Source organism: Sprattus sprattus (assembly GCF_963457725.1).
Source record: "Sprattus sprattus genome assembly, chromosome: 9".
In the NCBI taxonomy this organism is placed as follows: Eukaryota; Metazoa; Chordata; class Actinopteri; order Clupeiformes; family Clupeidae; genus Sprattus; species Sprattus sprattus.
The window spans coordinates 26,101,109-26,123,995 of NC_137928.1; the positions used below are offsets into that span (position 1 = coordinate 26,101,109).

At 41.0% G+C, this 22,887-nt stretch overlaps 2 protein-coding genes across 2 annotated transcripts; both read left to right on the plus strand.

Moving 5' to 3' along the window:
- Positions 1-5,709: 5,709 nt before the first annotated feature.
- Positions 5,710-6,735, plus strand: LOC308370403 (odorant receptor 131-2-like; the record flags this gene model as incomplete). The annotated part of the gene is made up of 1 exon (XM_080845055.1): positions 5,710-6,735. One exon carries the CDS (start codon positions 5,710-5,712, stop codon positions 6,733-6,735), a length of 1,026 nt encoding a protein of 341 aa, XP_080701181.1.
- Positions 6,736-15,039: 8,304 nt separating this feature from the next.
- LOC308370246 (diablo IAP-binding mitochondrial protein-like) lies at positions 15,040-17,934 on the plus strand (the record flags this gene model as incomplete). The annotated part of the gene is made up of 6 exons (XM_080844899.1): positions 15,040-15,161; positions 15,543-15,672; positions 15,838-15,963; positions 16,218-16,328; positions 16,502-16,598; positions 17,110-17,934. 6 exons carry the CDS (start codon positions 15,040-15,042, stop codon positions 17,310-17,312), a joined length of 789 nt encoding a protein of 262 aa, XP_080701025.1. The 3' UTR covers positions 17,313-17,934.
- Between the last annotated feature and the right edge of the window lie 4,953 nt (positions 17,935-22,887).

Sequence of the window (22,887 nt, forward strand, 5' to 3'; positions counted from 1 at the left end):
TACTTCATACAATTCCATTCTTGCCAGTAAATATTTATTTGACTTTCAATGTGTGTGTGCTTACGGTATTTATTAACCACTGACAACAGACCACGTAGTGATACATATGTACATAGAGTAGTATACCTAAACACACGCACACACAAACACACGCACACTCACTCAAATAGACCTACCAGGTACACACTGCTCTCCTCCTCCGATGTTACCGTGTGTTCAAGTGTTTCTCGTGAAAATTAATCTATAACAGAAAATATCATTTAATCTCAATACAAAGTAGTTCCAACTGGGCCATAAAGTAATTTGATCGATCCGTCACATTAAATTCCATTGTAGAACTCTGTGTACAAATCACTCAGGGTTGGGTTGTTGATTACATGCTGTAAAGGGAAACTTAGTGCCTGCACTTGCGTTAGCACATGGCACCCTCTTGTGGTTAAGCAATTTCCCATCCCACTATCTGTCAACACACATGGAGGGAAATCATGAAATGTACTTATGTAGCTCATTTCCAATGGATCCCTGTAACTCTAACTTATTAAAAGTTTCAGTCATCATTAGCATTATATAAGTATACTTTATAGCTATATTGGAGTCCAGGGAAGACTGGAGGGCAACCAGGAAAGACTGGTGACGGCAGGAGAGTCTGCTCCGGGGGTGGGGGGCTAGTAACCCTACCCACCAGTTTACAAAGCGGAAACACCCACAAAGAACCACAAAGAGAAAAAAAACCCGAGGGCCCTGTAATAGACGGGATGGAAAGATCACTGGACTCAATGATTACATCGCCTGGACCTCTGTGGTGATGAAGGCATTTGAGCGCCTTGTGCTGCTTCACTTCAAAGCCATCACTGACCCTCTCCTGGACCCCCTGAAGTTTTGCCTACAGAGCCAACAGGTCTGTAGACAATGCAGTAAACATGGCCCTTCACTTCATCCTCCAGCACCTGGAACCTATGACAGAATCCTGTTTGTGGACTTCAGCTCTGCCTTCAATACCATCATTCCGGCTCTTCTACAGGACAAGCTTTCCCAGCTGAGTGTGCCTGACTCCACCTGCAGGTGGATCACAGACTTCCTGTCTGACAGGATGCAACACGTGCAGCTGGGGATGAATGTCTCTGATTCCAGGACCATAAGCACAGGTTCCCCTAAAGGCTGCGTTCTTTCCCCTCTACTCTTCTCCCTGTATAACAACAGCTGCACCTCCAGTCTCCAGTCCGTCAAACTCCTCAAGTTAGCGGACGACACCACCCTCATTGGGCTCATGTCTGGTGGGGATGAGTCTGCTTACAGGTGGGAGATTGACCATCTGGTGACTTGGTGTGGTCAGAACAACCTGGCGCTAAATGCTCTGAAAACAGGCGAGATGGTTGTAGACTTTAGAAAGAACCCAGCCTCACCCACTCTCATCACCCTGAGAGACTGCCCAGTTGACACTGCCCCTTCCGCTTCCTGGTCACCATCATCTCCCAGGACTTCAAGTGAGAGCTGAACATCAAGAGCTCAACAGAGGATGTACTTCCTGCGGCAGCTGAAGAAGTTCAACCTGCCAAAGACAATGATGGCGCACTTCTACACCTGCATCATTGAGTCCATCCTCACCTCCTCCATCAACATCTGTTACGCTGCTGCCACTGCCAATGACAAAGGCAGACTGCAGCGTATCATCCGTTCTTCTGAGAAGGTGATTGGTTGCAATCGCTCTACAGGACCTGTTCTCCTCTAGGACCCTGAGGCTAGCAGGTAAGATTATGGCCGATCCCTATTACCCGGGTCACAAACTCTTCGAGGTACTTCCCTCCGGCAGGAGGCTTCAGTCCATCAGGACCAAAACCTCACGCCCCAAAACCAGCTTCTTCCCGGCTGCAGTTGGCCTTATTAACAAGGCCCGGGACCCCCAACTGACTTGGATTCTTATCCCACCCCCAGACCTCAAGTCTGTGTTACATTAACACACATTACACTCCATTGCACATTCACATTGCACTCCTGTTTTGCATTTTGCATTTTAATTTCCACTTTACTTTTTTATAAAAAAAATATGTTTTTGTATCTTATATATTGTGTTTTTTTGTTCTTATGTGTAGTACCCTTCATATGTGTAGTACTTATTGTGTTTGTATGTTTTATGTTTACTGTATGCACCTATACACCAGAGCAAATTCCAGTACCTGTTAACCTACTTGGTAATAAACACAATTCTGATTCTAATTCTGAAGAACATCTCTTTGCATAAGGACTCATTGAGGAGAATACCAGTGGATTGCTTGAGATCTCCAAGCATGATCTGGAGGATCACATCCAGTTTCGCACAGTGGCTTAGGTGCTTGCACTGCTGCCTCACAGCAAGAAGGTCCTGGTTTCGATTCCCGCATGGGATGCTTTTGGTACTGGGGGCAGGTTCTCCCCAAACCTTCGGTGCTCAGGTGGGCTATCTCCCGGGCCTTTCTGTGTGGAGTTTGCATGTTCTCCCCGTGTCCCAAAGGGTTTCCTCCACAAAGAACCCCAACATAAAAACATGCAAAAGAACAGATTGATCTCCTGTTTGTCCCTGACCAAGACTGGATATGAGCACTTGACTTGGTCACCAGGCACTATAAAGGCTGCTGCGGCCGTTCATCCGCAAATGGCTTGGGCTCCTAAGGTGCCACTCATCGGCCAGCCTGTATGGAAAGAACACAATTCAGCTTCCCCTGAAATCCGTCACCATAGGTACAGGCAGGAGGATGGCAGCACGATCAGGTGCTGAGGAAACTGGCAGAGATGGTGGTTAATTTACTCCGAGCACAGACAGAACAGGCAGAGACAAAGGCACGGTCCTCCACCCCTATGGTAGGCCACCAAAACCTCCTTCAACTGAAGGCTTGGGTGCGCCTTGCTCCAGGATGGCAGGAAAGCCGGGAGGAGTGACCCAACTGCAGGACTTTGGAACGGAGAGAAACTCGGGCAAAGAGGCAGTTAACTGGGCATTGGCTAGGGGCTGCATTGTCTGGTTGGGTGGAGCGCACCAAGGTCTCAATATCCCACTGAAGTACCTCAACAACATGGTGGTCTGGGAGGATGTTTGTGGGTTCCTCAGAGCTACCTAGAGTTGGAAAAATGCGGGAGGGCATCCGCTTTGCCATTCTTGTATCCGGGCCGAAAGAACAGGGTGAAATTAAATCGGGAAAAGTTGAGAGACTGCAAGCTTGATTGGGAGTCAGAAGTTTTGCAGTATTATGGTACTCAAGGTTTTTATGGTCAGTCCATACCAGGAACGGCACTTTGACCCCTCAAGCCAGTGCCGCCACTCATCCAGAGCTAACTTGACGGCTAGCAATTCTCTATTGCCTACGTCATAGTTGTGCTCTGGTGGGGTGAGGCAATGGGAGTAAAAGGCGCAAGGGTGTACCTAAGAAAGGATGGTGCCAACGCCTTCATCCAAGGCATCCACTTCCACGATGAACTGGCAGTCTGGGACAGGCTGTATCAGGATTGGGGCAGAGGTAAATCGCCTCTTCAGCTCTTGGAAGGCTTTCTCTGCGGCAGGTGACAAGGTGACCAGGAAACTCGCATTTTCTGCCTTGACATAGAGCTGATTTTCAAGCAGGTGTTGGAGGACCTGGCAAACATGGTGGACATGGTCAGAAAGAAAACATTTAAATGAGGGGAAGAGGGTATCGATCCTTGACTGTGGTCTCATTGAGACCCCGATAATCAATGCAAGGACAAAGAGAGCCATCTTTCTTTCCCACAAAAAAGAATCCTGCCCCTGAAGGAGAGGAAGAGGGACGAATTATGCCAGCAGTGATCGAATCACAAACTTAATTCTCCAAGGCCTCCGTCTCCGGTCGGGCAAGAGAATAGCGTCAGCCCATAGGTGGCGCCATGCCAGGCAGGAGGTCAATGCCGCAGTCATACGGGCTGTGAGGTGGCAAAGCAGAGGCTCAGGACTAAAAACGGTCTTCAGGTCCATATAGACAGGAGAGACAGGTCAGGGAATTTGAGTCTGGTATACTTCCAATGTTTTCTCTTCAGTCTTCCTCTTGCTTGTATTGCATAGATAGCAGAGATTGTGTAAATTGACATTTTCAAACTGCGTTGCACCTTTCATTTCATACATAACTGTTCATTTTGAAATCCATACTCAAGCCACAGAAGCCACAGTCTTTACATTCAGATATTTATTCTCTATCAATACTTAAGCCCTATTAAGTTTATGCGCCGACGTTTGCTTTGAGAAAAAACTGTGAACAATTTAAAAAGGCCCATTGTGAAGCCATGTGTAATCTCAGTTTACATATGCAGTGCATTTTGTGTAGATGAGCAAGGCCTTAATTCAGATGATATACTGGGCAACCAGTGTCTGAGATCTTTCATAGCTATATTGTCATTTGTATAGCTATATTGTCATTTGTATTTTTAATTCATCATGTTCCTTCCATGACCAGATTAGGAAGTGCTGCAACACCAAATAGTCGACATAGCAAGACAAAGATATTTAACCCTTTCAACCCATTTTACTATGTCAAATGTCTTTAATTGAACCTTCAGAAAAGCACCACACTGTCATGAACCATAAACATAGCAAAATGTTCCACTTCATGTTTTGTTTTTATGTGTCCATCAACACACCTCGCCTCCTGATACTTTTCTCCAATTCATTTATTTCGCCAACTACTTTTTATAAGTAGCCTGATCAATATAACAGGTTCATAATTAAACCTATTATGCTTCATTAGGTATCCGGTAAGCCTATAAAAAAAAAGTCACAGATAAGGCCTATCAAGCACTCCATCTAGTCTATATTGTGGAAGTTCCTTCTTTAAATGTATATGTAGTTTTTTCATTATCGTACAAAATAAATTATTCAACAAAAGGATAGTGCTACACAATGCTAAAACACAACAAGGATGGCTGGGAGGTGTCATCAAGTCAGCTACTTAATATTAATGACTACCGGACTGCATAAAACTGGACAAGTGAAAAAATATCTGAGGGTACCTCCCTAACTCTTATCATGTGAGGAAACATTGATCACAGGAAGAACATACTCCTGTGAAAGTAGCAGGGAGTTACAAGATGCTTCATATCCATGCAGCCTTCTGAAATCTAACACTTCCTTGTGTACTTTATGAAGGTTTTGATGTTGTTATTGTTTGATTCAATTCAGCTGTATATTCAGTGAAACTATGTTTCCTGTTGTTATGCCTGTGAAATTGAAATGTTCTTCTTTGGGGGTTGGTCTTTCGATGAGAATGAGAAATACTTATGTGATACTGAAGTTTTCTTTCAAAAGAGGCCACATATCGGTTCTATATATGTGTGTATATAGTGTTATATACAGTATATATATATATATTGATTTGGGCATAGATGATTATGCAATAACAACTCAGTGTTGGACTAAGTGATTTAAAGGTGCATTATGTAGTTTTTCATGTAAAATAATTGTTATTGTAATTGTAAAGACAGTTTTAACAGTATCCCATGTATGTTGCATTTTATATTTTGGCTATGAATTTGTTACCATTTCAGAGCAGCAAATGTAAAGAAATGCGACACAAAGCCTGAGACAGATTGCACAAGAATAAATTCTGTATTGCCATGATGCCTAAATCATTAAATCATCATTGAAGAATATTTGTTTTTACAAAAGAGTCTGTGGTTATGGAAATAACATTATAAATAACAGTTCTGGTGAATTTCCTTTTCTTGCAGGCAGGCATGAATGTCAGCAGCAGCCAAACTGTGAACGGCACCACTCAGAGAGCGCTTCGAGGCAATGACCCTGTCCGTCTGCATGTGACCACAGCATTGGCTCAGGTCATCGTGTGGCCCTTCATCCTCATAGACCTCTTCATGCTGCTGGTCTACTTGAGGAGACCGGTGCTGAGAGCAGAGGCTCGTTATTTCCTGTTTGCCCAGACCTTGTTCGCTGACTCCATCTTCCTTCTGCTCACAAACTTTGGACTGATCGCTTACTATGTGAACCTGCTGGTACCTATGTGGTTCTGCATCCCGCTGTGCATTGTTATGGATGCTTTGGCCCAGGTCTCGCCCAACATCATCCTGGCCATGTGCCTGGAGCGATACGTCGCTGTCTGCATGCCTCTCAGGCACGTCAACATCTTCACCCCCCAGAGAACCATCCTCATCATCAACATAATCTGGCTCCTCTCATTCATCCGGCCTGTTGTAGATTTGATCATCCTACTCACCTACATTGCAGAGAGCTACTTTTATAAGATGACCTCTTGTTCATACGAGGTGCTACTGCGGCAGGACTGGCATATGTTGATGAGGGGCAATGTGTATATCCTTAAGCTTGTCTTTACTGTGCTTATCTTGTGCTTCTCCTATGGGTCTATCATGTTGGTTGCTAAAAGGGCCTCAGGTGACAACAAACAGGCTGCTTCAAAGGGACAGCGCACCATGCTGCTTCACGTCTTACAGCTCTTCTTCTGCACACTGGAGGCTGTTAGCCCCTTTATAGAAGCACGGATCCTTGAGATGAGGGACATCAATTTGTTTCTCATCGTGCGTTACTTTGATTTTTTGGCGTTCCACATTTTCTCCAGAGCGATAAGTCCTCTCATCTATGGTTTCAGGGATGAGAAGTTCTATTCTGCTCTGATGTACTATGCCTGCTGTAAGTGTAATCATATCTCCTCACACCCTAAGGTTCCCCCACAGCAGTGGCAAGTTAAATACCCAAATAACAAGGAGTTGGGAAATACACAAAAGCGATAATCTTGCATTGATGATGAATGAATTAGTTTGAAATCACATAAATCGCTGGTACACATACACTGTAAAATGTTACTGACCTCTATTAAATAAAATACAATCCTTATTCATCCACATGCAGGAGAGAACCTAGCTGAAAAACATAATCCTCCCTGTTTTGTAAGGAAAACCATGGGCATTAAAGTTTTTCTGTTAATTATTGTAATGTAGTAGTAGTAGTATTCATTAAATACTGTTTATACTAAATGAATACCTTAAATTAGGGATGCACCGATACCACTTTTTTACAAACCGATACGAGTACGAGTATTTTTATTTCTGTACTTGCCGATACCGATACCGATACTTCCAAGATTTGATTTCCATGAAAGATTTTATTTTATCCTCTGCAGGTTATGTCAAGCCTATAGTACAACATTAACAGAAGGCTATCCCAAGCCAAAAATAGAGCTTTCTGGTTTAAACCAAAAAAAAAAAGTCAATATCATCACATTAGACAAAATTTGCATATAGACAGATGGCAATTTAATTTGCTGCATAGTTAACAACACAGTCTGCTTAACAAAAAGTGAACAGAACTATCCTGGATGATAAGAACATGAGATTGAGCACAGTTCAGTTACAAAAGGATCAACAACTCTCTTCCTCCCCTTCTCTCTCTCTCTGTCTGTGTGCGTGCACGTTTTTGTCTTTTGAAAGACGTCAGTAAAGATTGGTTGCTTGGTCTCTTAAGCCACTGGCATGAGTGAACTTTGTGTGCTTAGCACTATGGTGCGTCTTCAGATGTTTAATCAAATTGCTTGTGTCAAACGAAGTACTTTCCTTTCCCCCCTTCGACACTGTAACAGTGCAGATCTTACACTGTGCCTTACTCCTTTCATCATTTATCTTAAAATGAGTCAAAATCGCCGTTAAGGCAGCACAACGGTATAGAGATTTCTTACTAGAGTTTAATGTTGACAATGAACTGGGCTACGTTCTTGCAGCCAAATTGACACTTGCCTGAAGTTTGACTGTGTTAGGGAAGTTGTTTGCAACCTAGCCAACATAGCTATCACAATAACATTGCAAAGAAGTTAACGCAAAAGCACTTAATATTAGCATCAGGCGGAAAAAAAACTTAATACTAGCATCAATGTCCAAGAGTGTTAAAACAACCTCGCTAACATCGCTAACGGGATGTCTTGCTAGCGGGTGTTTATGACAAACTAACAAGATTCCTGAAACACAAGACAAGACAGACGTCCTCTTTTACCCTCACATGTCCTCCTTTCGAGACCTAAATGCGTCCGGGTAAAAGAGGAGAAAACAAATACATTCCCGTCCCCGTCAATCAACCGTAGCAAATGGCAATAATATGTTATAGGCGCAGCGTCGCTAAAGACAGTAGGCTAGCCCCTACACTTTGCCTATGTAACAGCAGTTCTAAGTTAACTGCAAAACATAAAATAGCCGAAGATAGCACTTACCTTTACTGGAGGTCGTACGTGTTAAGTTTAAAATCTCTAGCGAAACCGCTAGCTTACGCAAGCCACCTCCACACATCGTATCCAAGCTGTTATTGAATTCATTTAAAGGCACCCAGTGCAACTTTATGTAAACATTCAATGAAAAATAAACATTCAATTTCTAGTCTTTTTTGCACGTTGTAAGTTTCAATAACTCCATACCATTACATATCGACATTCAAGGAGCAAAGATGAGACGTCGTTGTGTGGTGAGAACTGATAGAAAATCGTAAACAACAACAATCGCCGGTGGGCAGAAGCCATTTTTCCATTGACTGGAACCTGCTTTATTTATTGTAGGTTACCAAAAAATAAAGAAAATGGCGGCGATTGTTGTTGTTATCGATTTTCTATCAGTTCTCACCACACAACGACGTTTCATCTTTGCTGCTTGAATGTCGGTATGTAATGGTATGGAGTTATTGAAACTTACTACGTGTAAAAAAGACTAGAAATTGAATGTTTATTTTTAAGCCTCGAAAGTTGCACTGGGTGCCTTTAAACTGCAAGTTCAACCTCAACTTATCTGTCTGCAATACCGCTCTCGGCCTCTATGCAACTCGCCGCTCTCACACCTGGCAGGCATAGACAGTAGAGGGAAGAAAACGCACGCGTTAAGACGCAACACTGGGTATCGGTTTTTGGTAGGCTATCGGTAATTTAAAACGAGTACGAGTACGAGTATTTTAACAAAGTATCGACCCGATACTGGTATCGGTATCGGTGCATCCGTAATTTTTATGTATATTTTGAGGTGTGCTTTGGATCTTTGTTCTGATGGAAGGTCCAACCATGGGCAATTTTAAGCTACCTGGCAGAGGCTGTTAGGTTTTCATTCAATATCTGCTGGTATTTGATGGAGTTCATGATACCATGTATCCTAACAAGATGTCCAGGGCCTTTGCAAGAAAAACAGCCCCACTACATCAAACATCCGCCACCATACTTCACAGTGGGTATGAGATGCTTTTCTGTAAGGTTTATCTTTCTGTCTATGCCAAACCCACCTTTGATGTTTGTTGCCAAAAAGCTCTATTTTGGTCTCATCTAACTGACCATATAAACCAGTCCCATTGAACGTCGCGGTAACATCTGGCAAACTGTAGGCGCTTTACTTTGCTGTTGATGGACAGCAGAGGCTTTTTTCTGGCAACCCTCCCAAACAACTTTTGGTGATGTAGGCGGCGTCGGATGGTAGTTTTGGAGACTTTCTGACCCCAAGACTCAACTTACCTCTGCAATTCTCTCGGTGTGATCCTTGGGGATTGATTTGTCAGTCAAACCATCCTCCCCACGGTGTGTAGGGTCAATGTACACACACGCCCTCTTCCAGGCTGATTCATAACATCTGTCGCTTTAAACTTCTTAATTGTTTCCATAATAGTGGAAGTGGGTTTTTTCAACTATTTAGAGATTCTCTTCTGTCAATGTCCTGATTTGTGCAGCTCAACGCACATTTTCACTGTTCTCTTGGGTCTTTCTCATAGTGATGAATGACTAGGGGAATTTGGCTTGAGTCATATGGTCATGGTTGACCCCTTAAGAGTTCCTAATCAAACAGGTGATCTTAAAAAATGTTAAACATGACCGGAAATATACTTCAGTTAGATTTTTTTATAAGAATTTCCAGGGGTGCCAATATAATTGTGGCACACGTGTTTTGGAGAAAAATATTCATTTAATGCCTAAATGTTTTCTTTCAATAATTTTAATTCAATAAAAAGGTAAAATTTTTGTGAATATGTTGAGTGAAAGACCAATAGAATAAACAGCAGATATTTTGATATAGCCTGTTTTGCTCATATTCACTAAGGGTGCCTATAATTCTTGAGGACACTATACAGTGATGCACATCAAAGGAAAGAGACAGAGGTTTCACTCAACAAACTTCACCTACAAATCTTTTAATCAGCCATTGTAACATTTCACTGTACGTTTACATTATGGCATAAAGCCGATTTCGGCTAAAGCCCGGCTTCTCTATCCATGGGGGGGTTAACTGCGTTATCTCACGGTACATGGCAGTGACAAATCCAGATCTTGGCCGTGGAATGTTTACAAGCGGGCATCTGCTACCGTTGATTATACAGTAAATAGGTTGTGAAATGAAACAAAAACACATCACAGTTGAAGTTGTATTAGTATTGATTGATTCACATCGATATGAATGGATTACATGACTAACAAGTGGTGGAAAAGTAATATGAAAATATTTGTTCAGTGAATTAGCGCGTTCTGTCCAAAACAGTCACAGTCAACGTTTCAGTTTCAACGTTTCAGTTTCGTTTCAGTATTTCAAAGTGAATGAGTTGTGGGAGCACAAGAACAGTGAGCGTCTAGCAGCAATTATCATATCATAGACATATATGATGCATGTATATATGTCTATGGACGGGATCTCAACCATGCGCAAAAGACGACATCTCCAGTTGTTATCTAGTTTCGAAAGTTACATGCACACGTTGTCCGATTTCCAATGTAATCCGATCACTTATCTGGGGGTGTAAATCTGATTTCAGTCGGACACAGGAAATCTAGATTTGGGGAGTTACATGAAATGGATCTTCGATTGAAACCCGACAACGCCCGAAAACTGGACACATGTAACCGCACTGACTCTTATGCCCTCTGAGAATAAGGGGTGTCAGCCCATAGTTCCATCCCTTCATGAATATGCATCAGATTATTCTGAACCATTTGCTACCCAGAGACAACAGTTTTGAGCAACTGAGATCCCTTTCACACCTCCCTCAGGTCATCTCCTCTACCAAAATATACAACCAGAAATCTTACATTTTAGCCTAGGTCCAAATAAAAGCAACAGTTACAAATAGATATACTAAAATGTATTGGATTATTGAATATTGTATATCATTTTTAACTCTGAAACTAACATTCAGATTCGTTCAATGCACAACCACCCTCATCTATTGAGGAGGAAAAAGACAGTTACTTAATTTGCCAACTATTGAATAAAAAACTAAATAACCTTACAGCTCCCAGGACACATGATGAAGTATCTAAAGTCATATCCAGACTTGAGGCTAACAAGTCCCACTGGAGGGGATAGTTCTCCACCAGAGTGGTACCTACCTAGTCTTTAAAAAGGGGCTCAGCTGCCCCAAAGAGGGAAAAGACACAGAATGCTGTAGCAATGTCAGACAACAATAACAGAGTTGCCAGGTATAGCATTCTTGCTTTGGTCCTTAATCAATCGACATATTTAATGTAAATACACACACACACGGTTTGCAGTGTGTGTGTACTGCTGACATTTTAGAACATATCTGAGATGAACCATGACGTACACCCTACAGTCCCTCTGGGCTTCAGGTGGGGTGACCAGGTGTCCCACTTCGCATTGTATTGAACAACATTTTGGGCTTTTGTCCTGCATCCTATATATTGAGATACATGTGTCCCACATTTTCATTGGTCAATTGATTTTTAATTGTCAAAAAGTGGTTGTGTCCTTCTACCCGCCAGGCCCTTGAGCCACTTAAACGTCACGTCTAAAGCAGCAACCTGGCTCATACAAATGCCACAGTCAAGCTTCCCTTAAAGCCTAGCCTTCATCCAGTAGCTGAGAGCAGTGAAGGTGGTCATTAATGAAAAATGTTTACAATTTAAAGTGTAAGTAAAAATGTTTACAATTTAAAGTGTAAGTTAAAATGTTTACAATTTATAATGAAAGTTCACCCCCAGCTCTGTGCTTAACTCCTAACCCACTGCATCATTTTAAAAATAAAAAAGGGGGCAAGGAGATTAGGGGTCCGAGTGGGACTGGGGGAACTTGCAAGGTTAGGATGATTTTCAACACATAAATATAAATATTTTATTTATAAAAAAAAGGGCATTTTGTTAATCTTAACACCACCATTGATGTGTTTCATCACAGTTCAGTCATATCATTTAGTATACAGCTTAATATATCTCAGTCAAACGTGCACTTAGACTTTAGGCTGTTTTAGTACACTTATTATATGTATCTGAAAGTAAGACCAGGAAAATACAGCTGTTAATACCTTTGGAAATATATGCATTGTTCTGCTTGTTGCTTGTATCATTGTTCTGCTAAATGTTTCACCATTTTTGTGCACTTTACTGTATTTTAAATAATGTAAGAGTGCCCCCTGCTGATCAAATCGAATTCACAAAAGAATAAACTTGGCCGGTGGATCTCACTGACAATTTAGGGTTGCAGCAGAAGGTTGGAACACCAACACCAAACACACCTTGGATTTCGATAAGATACATTCAGAAACATTCTTAACCAGCAAGCAACCTATTCACACAGGTTATTACTAACATGGAATGATAACAAATGGAAAATGGGAGGTATCGACAGAATAAATCCTAGCCAGGGGGTTGAGTGTACGCCAGAAAAAACATTGACTGAACCTAACAGCTTGTTTTCTGTGATTATGTGGGGCATTATGATATCACCAGCCTGGTGTGCCCGGTAACACAACACATAAGTGAGCTTTGTACTTGGCCAGGGGAGAGAGGATGACTTCATACAAGTCTACCCTTAATAGAAAATATTTCTTTGACTTTACATGCGTGTGTGCTTATGGTATTTCTTAACCACACACACATACACACACTCACTCAGATAGACATACCAGGTACACAACAGTCTTTTCCCATTGGCACGTTGACATCTGTTTACAATGTTTCTATAATTGGAAATATTATTTAATTCAAAACAAAGTAGTTCCAACAGGCCCATGAAGTAATTCGATCGATCCAGCACATGAAATTCCATTGTAGAAGTCTCTGTAGAAATCACTCAGTGTTGGGTAAATGGTTGTTGATAACATGCTGTAAAGGGAAACGTAATGCCTCCACTTGCGTCAGCACATGGCACCCTCTTGTGGTAAAGCAAATATAGGTAGGTATAGGTACAACCCTGTCATAACTATTTGATTAAAACTAATAATTTTGTATCTCTGATTTACTGACTTGTTGTGTCAGACATTTAATATCACTGTTGTAAAATGTAAGGCACCATTACAGTCATAGGCTACTTGGTGAGAGTGAACGTAATCTAAGAAAGCAGGTTTAGGTATCTCAGTTGTAGCTGTATGATCAGAAATGTTTTCAGTGGTTAATGATTTATCCAGTTTTGGAGATGGCCCAGTCCGTGTGGATAACCCTGAGCTGAACTGGCAGGTGCCGTTCCCAGTAGGTATAGACAGGCTTGAGAGGTCATCTACATACAGTATGCTCTCACAAAATATTGCTAAACATGTCAGATCAGGACTAACGTGTTATGTTTGTGGGAACACAGGAAATGACATTCACAGTAGATAAGATTTCTACTTCTTAAATGCTTAATTAACTTAAATTGACTACACCAACATACAACACACAATGTATTTGTTGATTGCGCTGGTATTGTGCACATTAATGCATGCATTGATATGAACTCTGTATAAATATAAATAAACTGAATCACAAGAGCTTCTGAGACATGTAGCTAATGAAAGCATTTGAATGGTGTCCTAAACATACATTAAAAGTCTGCCCTATGTGCAATATTAGCCTTTGCTGTTTTCTGTCAAATCTTTAAAAAAAAAAAAACCATGAAGACCTAAATCCTTTCTGATCATCAGCAGACTTGAGATATTTACACCTTCAACAATATTTTAATGATACCTTTTTTCATCCGACACAATCATTGATTGTTTGTTCTGTACTTTTTTCAGTCTTCACATTAACATCGATGCTTCTAATGTTTTCTCTTTAAAGGCACCCAGTGCAACTTTATATAAACATTCAATGAAAAATAAGCATTCAATTTCTAGTCTTTTTTTACACGTAGTAAGTTTCAATAACTCCATACCATTACATATCAACATTCAAGGAGCAAAGATGAGACGTCGTTGTGTGGTGAGAACTGATAGAAAATCGTAAACAACAACAATCGCCGGTGGGGAGAGGCCATTTTTCCATTGACTGGAATCCTGCTTTATTTATTGTGGGCACCAATAAATAAAGAAAATGGCGGCGATTGTTGTTGTTATCGATTTTCTATCAGTTCTCACCACACAACGACGTCTCAACTTTGCTCCTTGAATCGACGATATGTAATGGTATGGAGTTATTGAAACTTACTGCGTGTAAAAAAGACTAGAAAGTGAATGTTTATTTTTAAGCCTCGAAAGTTGCACTGGGTGCCTTTAATCAGCCAATTATTTGTATTGCATCTCACCAGTAAAGTGAATAGGTCTCAATGTAATCAAAGTGGGCAAATTCACTTTGCAGTTCTGTATCATTGCGAAACTGACCAGAAGTTCACTCAATAAATGCATACATTGCACTTTTAAGTATTGCATGGCATTTGCCAGCAGGCTACTATGGAGAGTTAACACTAAAAGCCTTGCTACATGTAGCCTACGATAGACCATATGTTCTCAGCTAACACCAGTGTTATTGACCTAACCTCTCTACTAACGTAGTGCCTACGTAAGAGTGTCTCTAGCCTTGAACACGTCCAAATATCCGTGTCCAGCACGTTGTTGGGGCGGAAAAAAATAAACAGATCAATACAAAAGTCCGCTCCACCAAAGTTGTATAAATACCTGCCCATCCATCCTGTCAGGTCACTGCGAAAAGGGTACGAATAGTCATAAGCTAAGGAATACCTAGGTGGCGATATATTATTATTGCATTACATTTAAAAAAGCTCTGTTTGTAAATTATACTTTAAAATCTCTTCTGAGCAAAGTATAGGTAGGCTACTTCCTCCATTAGATTCAACGAGCGAAATTCATACTTAACATCATCGAACAGAATGCAGGCTGCACGTCAATGCTGCTCTTTTCTCACCGGCGGACTCGTTCAAAGCCGGACCAACTTCCTCTCCAGTAAGATGGCTTCCTTGCGGAGAGGACTGTACTACATCAACTTTATCAAGTAAGTCATTGAACTGAGCAAGGGCATTGCATTGTTCTCAGAAATCAGTCCCTGCAAAAGTCAGCCATTTGATTAATTGACTTGGAACTGCATGCCACGAAGATAGGGAGTTGTGTTTCCGTAGTTAACCACCTTGGTAAAGCTACTTGTGCTGTATAGCTGTCCTGTCCATGAACGGGCTTACGTGAGCTAACGTTATCTGGGTAGCTCATAGACAGACTACAGGCTAGCTAAGTTGTAACTATTGTAAATGTTTCTTAACGTCAGCCAGCTAGTTGACTGACAAATTACTTGGCAGCTGATTTGATAGGGTAAGAATCCGTACTCCAAGTCTTTAGATCATCTAGACATTTGTTGAAATATGATTTTCTGACTCTACAGAAGTACTGCATGTGCCATGGGCAACAACAAATTGATTCGTCGACAGTTTCTCCGTCTTCCCGAAATCGTGCGAAAAAACATTGTGCCCTTCAGCGTGAGCAGCGGATTGTGTTCCGTTCCCTTCACACAGGCAAGATCCTCCAATAGTCCAACGACATAGTAGTCACCCAGTACCACTCAGTAATCAGTTGTAATAACCTTAAACGTCTAGCTTCACACAATAATTCAAAGTGAGGCGATCACTGCCATGCATAGTCAACCCAGCATTAATTATCTATCCCTTCTGTCTTTCCAGCAAGCTGAACAACTCTCTCATGAAGCCCTGATCCGAAGAGCATCCAACCTGGTCACAGACAGCGCAAACACCTACCTCTCTCAGGCCACTCTGGCCCTGGTGGACTCTCTAACACAGTACGCCAAAGTAAGTGTCCAGTGGTCATGTTTACTGGTATAAGTGTAATTAGTGTAACTACTATTTCTTGAGGCATTGATTGATTGCTTATAGGAAGCTACAAAACGTATTCTGATCATTTATCAAATATGACACAAGTGACAGTGGGTTTGATAAAGAATATCTCCACAACTGTCAGTCGGTCATAGGCCAAATCTTAAAGATTAATCTAAGTCTTGATATTTAGTGCAGTTTTTAATTGGACTTTGTATGTGTCTAACTAGGCGCTGCACACCCTCGTTGCCCTGCAGAGGCGGTACTTGGCCTCCATCGGTAAGCTGACCCCTGCAGAGGAGGACAGCATTTGGCAGGTGATCATTGGCCAGCGTGGTGAGGTGAGTTCAGATGTCAGAAGATAAATGTAGCTTTTACTTTTTTTAACACAAACTACACGATTAGTCACAATGGTTTGTTTTCAAACCCCAAAGCTATGTGGCATATTGAAAGACAATGTTTAGTTGTTTATTTGAACACGGTGATAATGGTTGTACTTTGCCTTCATTTCAAGGTGGGTGACCGACTGGATGCCTGCAATCGATTTGAATCCAACTGGATGAACGCCATGAACATCTGTGAACTGGCAGCAGAGGCAGCATATAGCTCAGGTGAGTGTCAAGAATCTTGACTCTAGTGTAAATTAGTGTTTAAATTAAGTTAAGATCTATGTTTTAATGACCCTCCATCTTGATAAACCAATCAGACATGAATTATTGCTTAAACTGTTGATCAAAACACAAACCTTACTAAATGAAACAATTGAGACGCATTACATGCTGTGTGTGTGGGACCTTAGAAGTAGTATTTATATATACTTTACTAATCACAGCCATAGTAGGTAAGGGGTCTGAATAACATGTAATTAATAATAGAGAGGAGCTCAATTAGTCTCTGAGTGATATTTGCATTATATTTTACTTTATTTTTTCAGTAGTACATTTCATCTTACAGGAACTGAAAGTACTGTGAATCTATTTGCACACACACACACACACACACACACACACACACACACACACACACACACACACGCACACGTTAATGTGAAAGTTTGAAACTCCATTATTCTCTCAAGCTCTGATCAGCTTCATGAGAACTTCTCCTTGTCTCCCTCTTTAGGAGCAGAACATGCGTCGGTCACAGCTAAGAACCACATCCAGATGGCCCAGGCCCAGGTGGAGCAGGTGAGGCAGCTCACCCAGGAGGCAGAGAAGAAGCTGGCCCAGATCAAGGCCGAGGAGATCCAGAGGATGGCCGAGTACTCCTCCACCCTCGACATCAACATGGAGGACATCCCTGAGGCCTACTTGAGGGAGGACTAATCCTTTTCAGTCAACACTTCAGGACTTCACAGGAAAGATTTTGTACCATTTACACAGCATTTAAGTATGAAATAGTGTCACAGTGCACATTTCGGTTGCCTACATGCAGATAAGTGCCATAGGGAAGGCAATGCCAATCAGCCATGTACACGGCTACAAAGAAATATAGACTGTCCTGTAACTTGCTTTCCATTTTCAGTACTTTAAGGTGAACTTTTCAGGTGCTTTGAGAATCAGAAGTAATGTTGATTCATTCTGCTGCTGTTTGCTCTCTAAAACTGTTATGCCTTAACGATTTTTGTTTCATTATCTATGCATCTGTGAACAACAAAAGTTGAAATATGTATCCAATTTGACATCAATTGGAGGTATCAAAAAAGTGAAATAGATGGGATATAAGTTATAATGATATTTATTCCACCAAAATGGTGATCAGCCAGATTTTCTTTTATCCAAGTATCTACTAAACAGAAATTACTGGATTAAGTTGTTTGAGTTTAGTGTTTTTGTTGTCCGTGTGTCATGTTGCTCCCATTGTTTTTTTTGTCATCAATTTGAACACTTGGGATGAACTAAATCTTGTTTATAAGATAATATTTAATAAAGAGATTATTTTTATACACATAAAGCATGAGTTGAGTGTCTTTAACTGTCTTTAAACTGTTGTGCCACTAGAGAAAACCAGAAATGAGTTAAGCAAGCATGCATTGCACTCTGTTGGGTATTTTAAAGTAATCTGTTGTAGTTGTCTCCTGCCTCTGAAGGTCTATTGAAATTGGTACACTCCAATAAGATGGTAAGCAATGTTTATATTCTGAGTGGGGTGTCATTCCAATGAAGGGTTGTGATTCAGTGCTCTTTCCCTCAATTTTGACTCATGGACTTGGCTTAACTCACAGCACAGACTAGTGAAAGCAGAACATTTAAATTTTGGTAATTTCTTTTACAGCACTGTTAAACTGCACACAACTTTATATATACACGCCAAGTGAAACAAAGCGTAGGACCTGAAAAATGTCTGCCCATGTCAGCGTTTCAGCTCCTGAAGCCCTTGCTGTACAATTCCATTTAATTCCATTTTATTTATATAGCGCCAAACCAATTAAATCGGCTCATGGCGCGTCTGTAGTGATCAGAGCCTCAGAATAATAAAATAAGTAGTGCGTTTTAATTTTGTGTTGTAGCCTCAGCAGTGAGAATGTTTGTTCTGGGGGAACTGGGCCCCTGCCAGACTTCCCTTGCACTGCAGGTTATTGTGGACGTGTTTAGATGTCATATCTGGAACAAAAACCTGTGCCGTCTATAGCAGTTCCCCTGGGAAACTTCATATTTACTTCAGTTTGTTTGCCACTGTAAACTCAGCCACTAAATAAATAAACAAATAACAGTTGATGATTTATTTTTCAAGCTGCTGATTGACAGATGGTGGACTATGGTACAACCAAGTTTTATTTATTTATTTATTTTACCTTATAGACATGGAGATTCATTCATGCAGTGTTGGAGGCATGCTTTTAATTTAGGTCATTGTCTTTCACACTTTGGGAAAGTGACCTTATGTTTTGTTTTTAGAAATAACTTCCAAGATGTTTCCTGTTATGCTTTTTAGAAGCATCCTGCACAACGTCAATCATTTATTTCCAATTATCTGGATCTCATTTGGGTTCTGCATTTTGTTTGTCACCATTGGGGTTTGTGATACTGTGGTTCATATTGCACAAACTTCCTCTAGGTCTGCTTTAGGTTAAACATTTCAACCCAGAACAGATTCAATGATGTCATATTACAGAGCAGAGAGAAATGCAAATTACTTTATTTGCTGTTGGAACCTTTGAATCTTCCCTTTTTCACTGTACCATCAGTCAGAGAGTGGGACATTTGTGACACTGTCAACCTCACCACATTTTCTTTCTTTAGTAACAAACACATTTTCCTCTGTGCCCAGCCAAACAGCTTAACTTAGACAACATTGATACTGATCTCACTGTTGATGTAATATAAAATAGTGCCTGGGAAAACATAAAGAACACGTAACTAAGATACTGAGGACACACAAAAGGCCACATGTGCTGTGAATCCTCCATTTTGTGAATTGATTCTAATTCAAAGTGATTGTATTTCCCATAAATGTATGCACCACACTGCCCAGCTCATCGGTTCGGTGCAAATAAGCTTTACCCCACACCTAGAAGTGAGATGTTTAACTGACATCTGACAGTTTGTCTGTTTGCTGTCAAATTAAATATATGCTTAACTTACCTTAGATGTCTAGAGTTACATGCACACCCCTGTTCTGATGATATGTTTTTGTGAACAAATGAGGCTTAAGCAGAGGTGAAGACACATTTATAGAGGTTAAAGCTGAAAGTGAGTAGGGTCAGCATGGGATTGTTGTGGGTGCTGTGGACCATTAACCCCCTGAGAAACTAAATGGTGTGTTGTGTTTTTGGAGAGGTCTAAAGACGTCTTTCTTTCTTTTCTTTTCTCTTTGCTTTGGAGTTCTTGAGGTGCCTGTCTCATGTTTCATGCGTGAAGAGGATATTTGTGGGGTCTAGTTTCTGTTGTTGAAGAAACACACATCTCCAAACACAGACGCAAAATGCACACTCAGACACACACACACCAAAAACAGTCACGATAAACCATTGAACAACAAGAGCAATCCGAGATTTCTGACCTCCAGCAAGGAGGTACACAAATCCGGATCATCCTTAATGGGGATGTCCCACGACCAAGATCCACTTCTGGTGAAAATTTCAGACAGATCCGCCCAGTAGTTTCTGAGAAATCTTGTCCACAGACAGACAGACAAACAGACAGACGGACAAATAAATGAACGGACCCGATCGCATAACCTCCTTGCTGGAGGAAATAAATATGGCAGGGTTCGATTAACTGCAGTACATATACAAATCTGTAGATGGCAGTGTTATTTAAAAAATGTGCTACTTGTACTTCTGACAACTGTTGTATTCATGCACCAACCACACACCTCTTTTTGTACATTAAGCAGGATACATTAGATTCATTAGAGAAAGAGATCCAGATCTATTGTTTATTATCATTCATTAATAATATATATAACAGTTTGGAGCAGCTGATAATGACAGAAGCTATTATAAAATGGGACAAGTTTTGTTGTCTCATGCTTTGCAGTAGAGTACTAATAAGAGCATAAGTTCATCTTATTTTTAATTCTAAAATATTACATGATTTGGAACCAACAAAAAGGTCCTGGGCTGGACTTTTGAAATATTGCATTTAGTTGATAGTAAATAAATGTTTACATTGTGTTGCCACAATTTTTACTCATTTATTTTTATATCAACACAAGGCACCAAATATAACACTTCATGTGTCTTTTTCACAACATTTTTCTACACCGCTACTTTATTCATGGCCGGCAAATGGTTTGTGTGCTCATAACCGAGAATAAAGGCCTACCCCTCACTGAAGAAGACACCATTTTCCAAGCCACTGCTTTGCTTAAACAGCAGTTATCAAGCTGCCTTTTCATTCTCCTGCCTGTTCTCCACACACAACAAAAAATGTCTCTTCTACAGAGGAAAAATTACTGTCTGGATTATGCATAAATCCTGATTATTACACAGTACTGTTCCATGGTAATTGTAGGTCTGGTCTATTATGAGAAGTAATTTCTCTCTTATCTCATTTTCTACCATTGCATAGTTGCTAATTATGACCTATACACACATTCCACATTAAGCTACAAAGGCAAGTAGAGCTCTATAGTATTTAGCATCAATTATAAAAAGAGAGAGAGAGATAAACAGATAAAGAGAGAGAGAGAGAGATGTCCCTAACAAAACAGCTTCCAACACTCACTAACAAAACAGTGCACTGATATTAACCCTGGCAAACAAAGTTATATAGATACATTCCTGTATGCATGTATATAGCCTCTAAACATGTATTCAATGAAAAGATAAACACTACCAATCCACAAGAAAATGTCTGTTTACGGACAAGAATTGCATCTCCCTCTCCATAGGAGTTACACAGTTCCATAATCGCATTGTTAACAATGGAGCTAAAAAGACAGACACAGAGTGATTAAAAAAGTATGGAGTTAAAAAAAGTTAGGGTTCCACTTTCTCCCTCAATTTTTTTCACCTCCCTCCGGTACTTTGGGGTCAGACCATGGAGGGATTTTGTGCAGCAGCCCAGGGAGAGCTCATTACGGATCAGGTCACGGTGTAATCATGAACAGGGGGAGAGGGGGTGACGGCGATAGGCTGACCTTCCCTTGGCTCTCCGATAGCTTAAGTCTTGCCAAGAGAGAATGAGCAGGACTGGTGTGTGTACATGTGTGTGTATGTTTGTGTGTGCCTGTGCAAGTATGTTTGTGTGTGTGTGTGTTTATATGTGTTTGTGTGTGTCTGTATGTTCTTGCATATTTGAGAGTGTGTGTGTTTGTGTTTGTGGTGTGTGTGAGGTGAGGGGGGGGGGGGGGGGGGCGCTTATCCGTGTGTCTGAAGAGGAATGTCAGCTTTAATGAAGTCTGTTTCCATGTCTGCACTGCTAAAGGCTCTGGACAGGCCGGAGATGTGCACCTACAGGTCAGAGATGAGGGGCCAGCAATGCCTCCTGTGCCAGGTTGGGATCGTTATTAAATCAGTCAGGGAAATAAGATCAATCAGGCAGAAATCGAAAGAAAAAACCTGAACAAAACAGTGAGCTTGCCAATGTTTTCTACAGTTCATTCATTGCTTATGTAAAGCTATGTTGTTGTTTATTCAAAGTTTACTAATAAACACAACTACACACACACACATACACACACACTTTTCCTTCACATAGAATTAACCCATTTTCAAGAGGGGGTTAAGACAAGATTTACATCATTCATAGCCAGACATCAACAATAGGAAATATTTAACCTGGTGAGTTCCTTTATTAAATTCCCCCCGGTCCCTGGAGACAGTCCTGTGAAATATGGTTAATCTTTAAAAGTTGTGTCAGTGTGGTGACTGATCGACTGGGCCAAATGGCACCGCTCACCTGTGGATTTATCACCCTTTTAAATAAAATACAAAATGAAAAAAAAACACTCAATGGTTACTGACTGGAGGCACAGTTAGGGGCTTGCTTTAATCTACGCGGGCATCCGCTGCACCGCTCCTGGGGGAAAGAGAGCCTGGTGCTCTGGGCTAACTGAGGGAGACGGTGGACCCAGCAGAGTTAGTGTTCCCGTGAGGACAGAGGGAACCAGCCACCAGCAATTAATGTCAATCAGTAAACTGAGAGAGCCAGTAGCATTTGCTTACTGCTGCATGTTTTTCCGGACCACAGTATGACGGTCTCGGTTTTGCATTAATGCTGCATGATGCTAAATTATGTTTTTTCATTTTCCGGAGTCAGGAGATTTTTTTAATGGAGCCAACTGAAATGGCATGTACTGAATAATGTGATGACATATTTTCCTTGTTTGGGAACAGATTCACTACAGGTCAGCATTGCAGAATATATTATTCATTAGACTACAATTTACATGAAATATCTAAAACTCCCATTTGTCCTGTTATTTTTGTCTACTCTACCATGCCAGGACTGT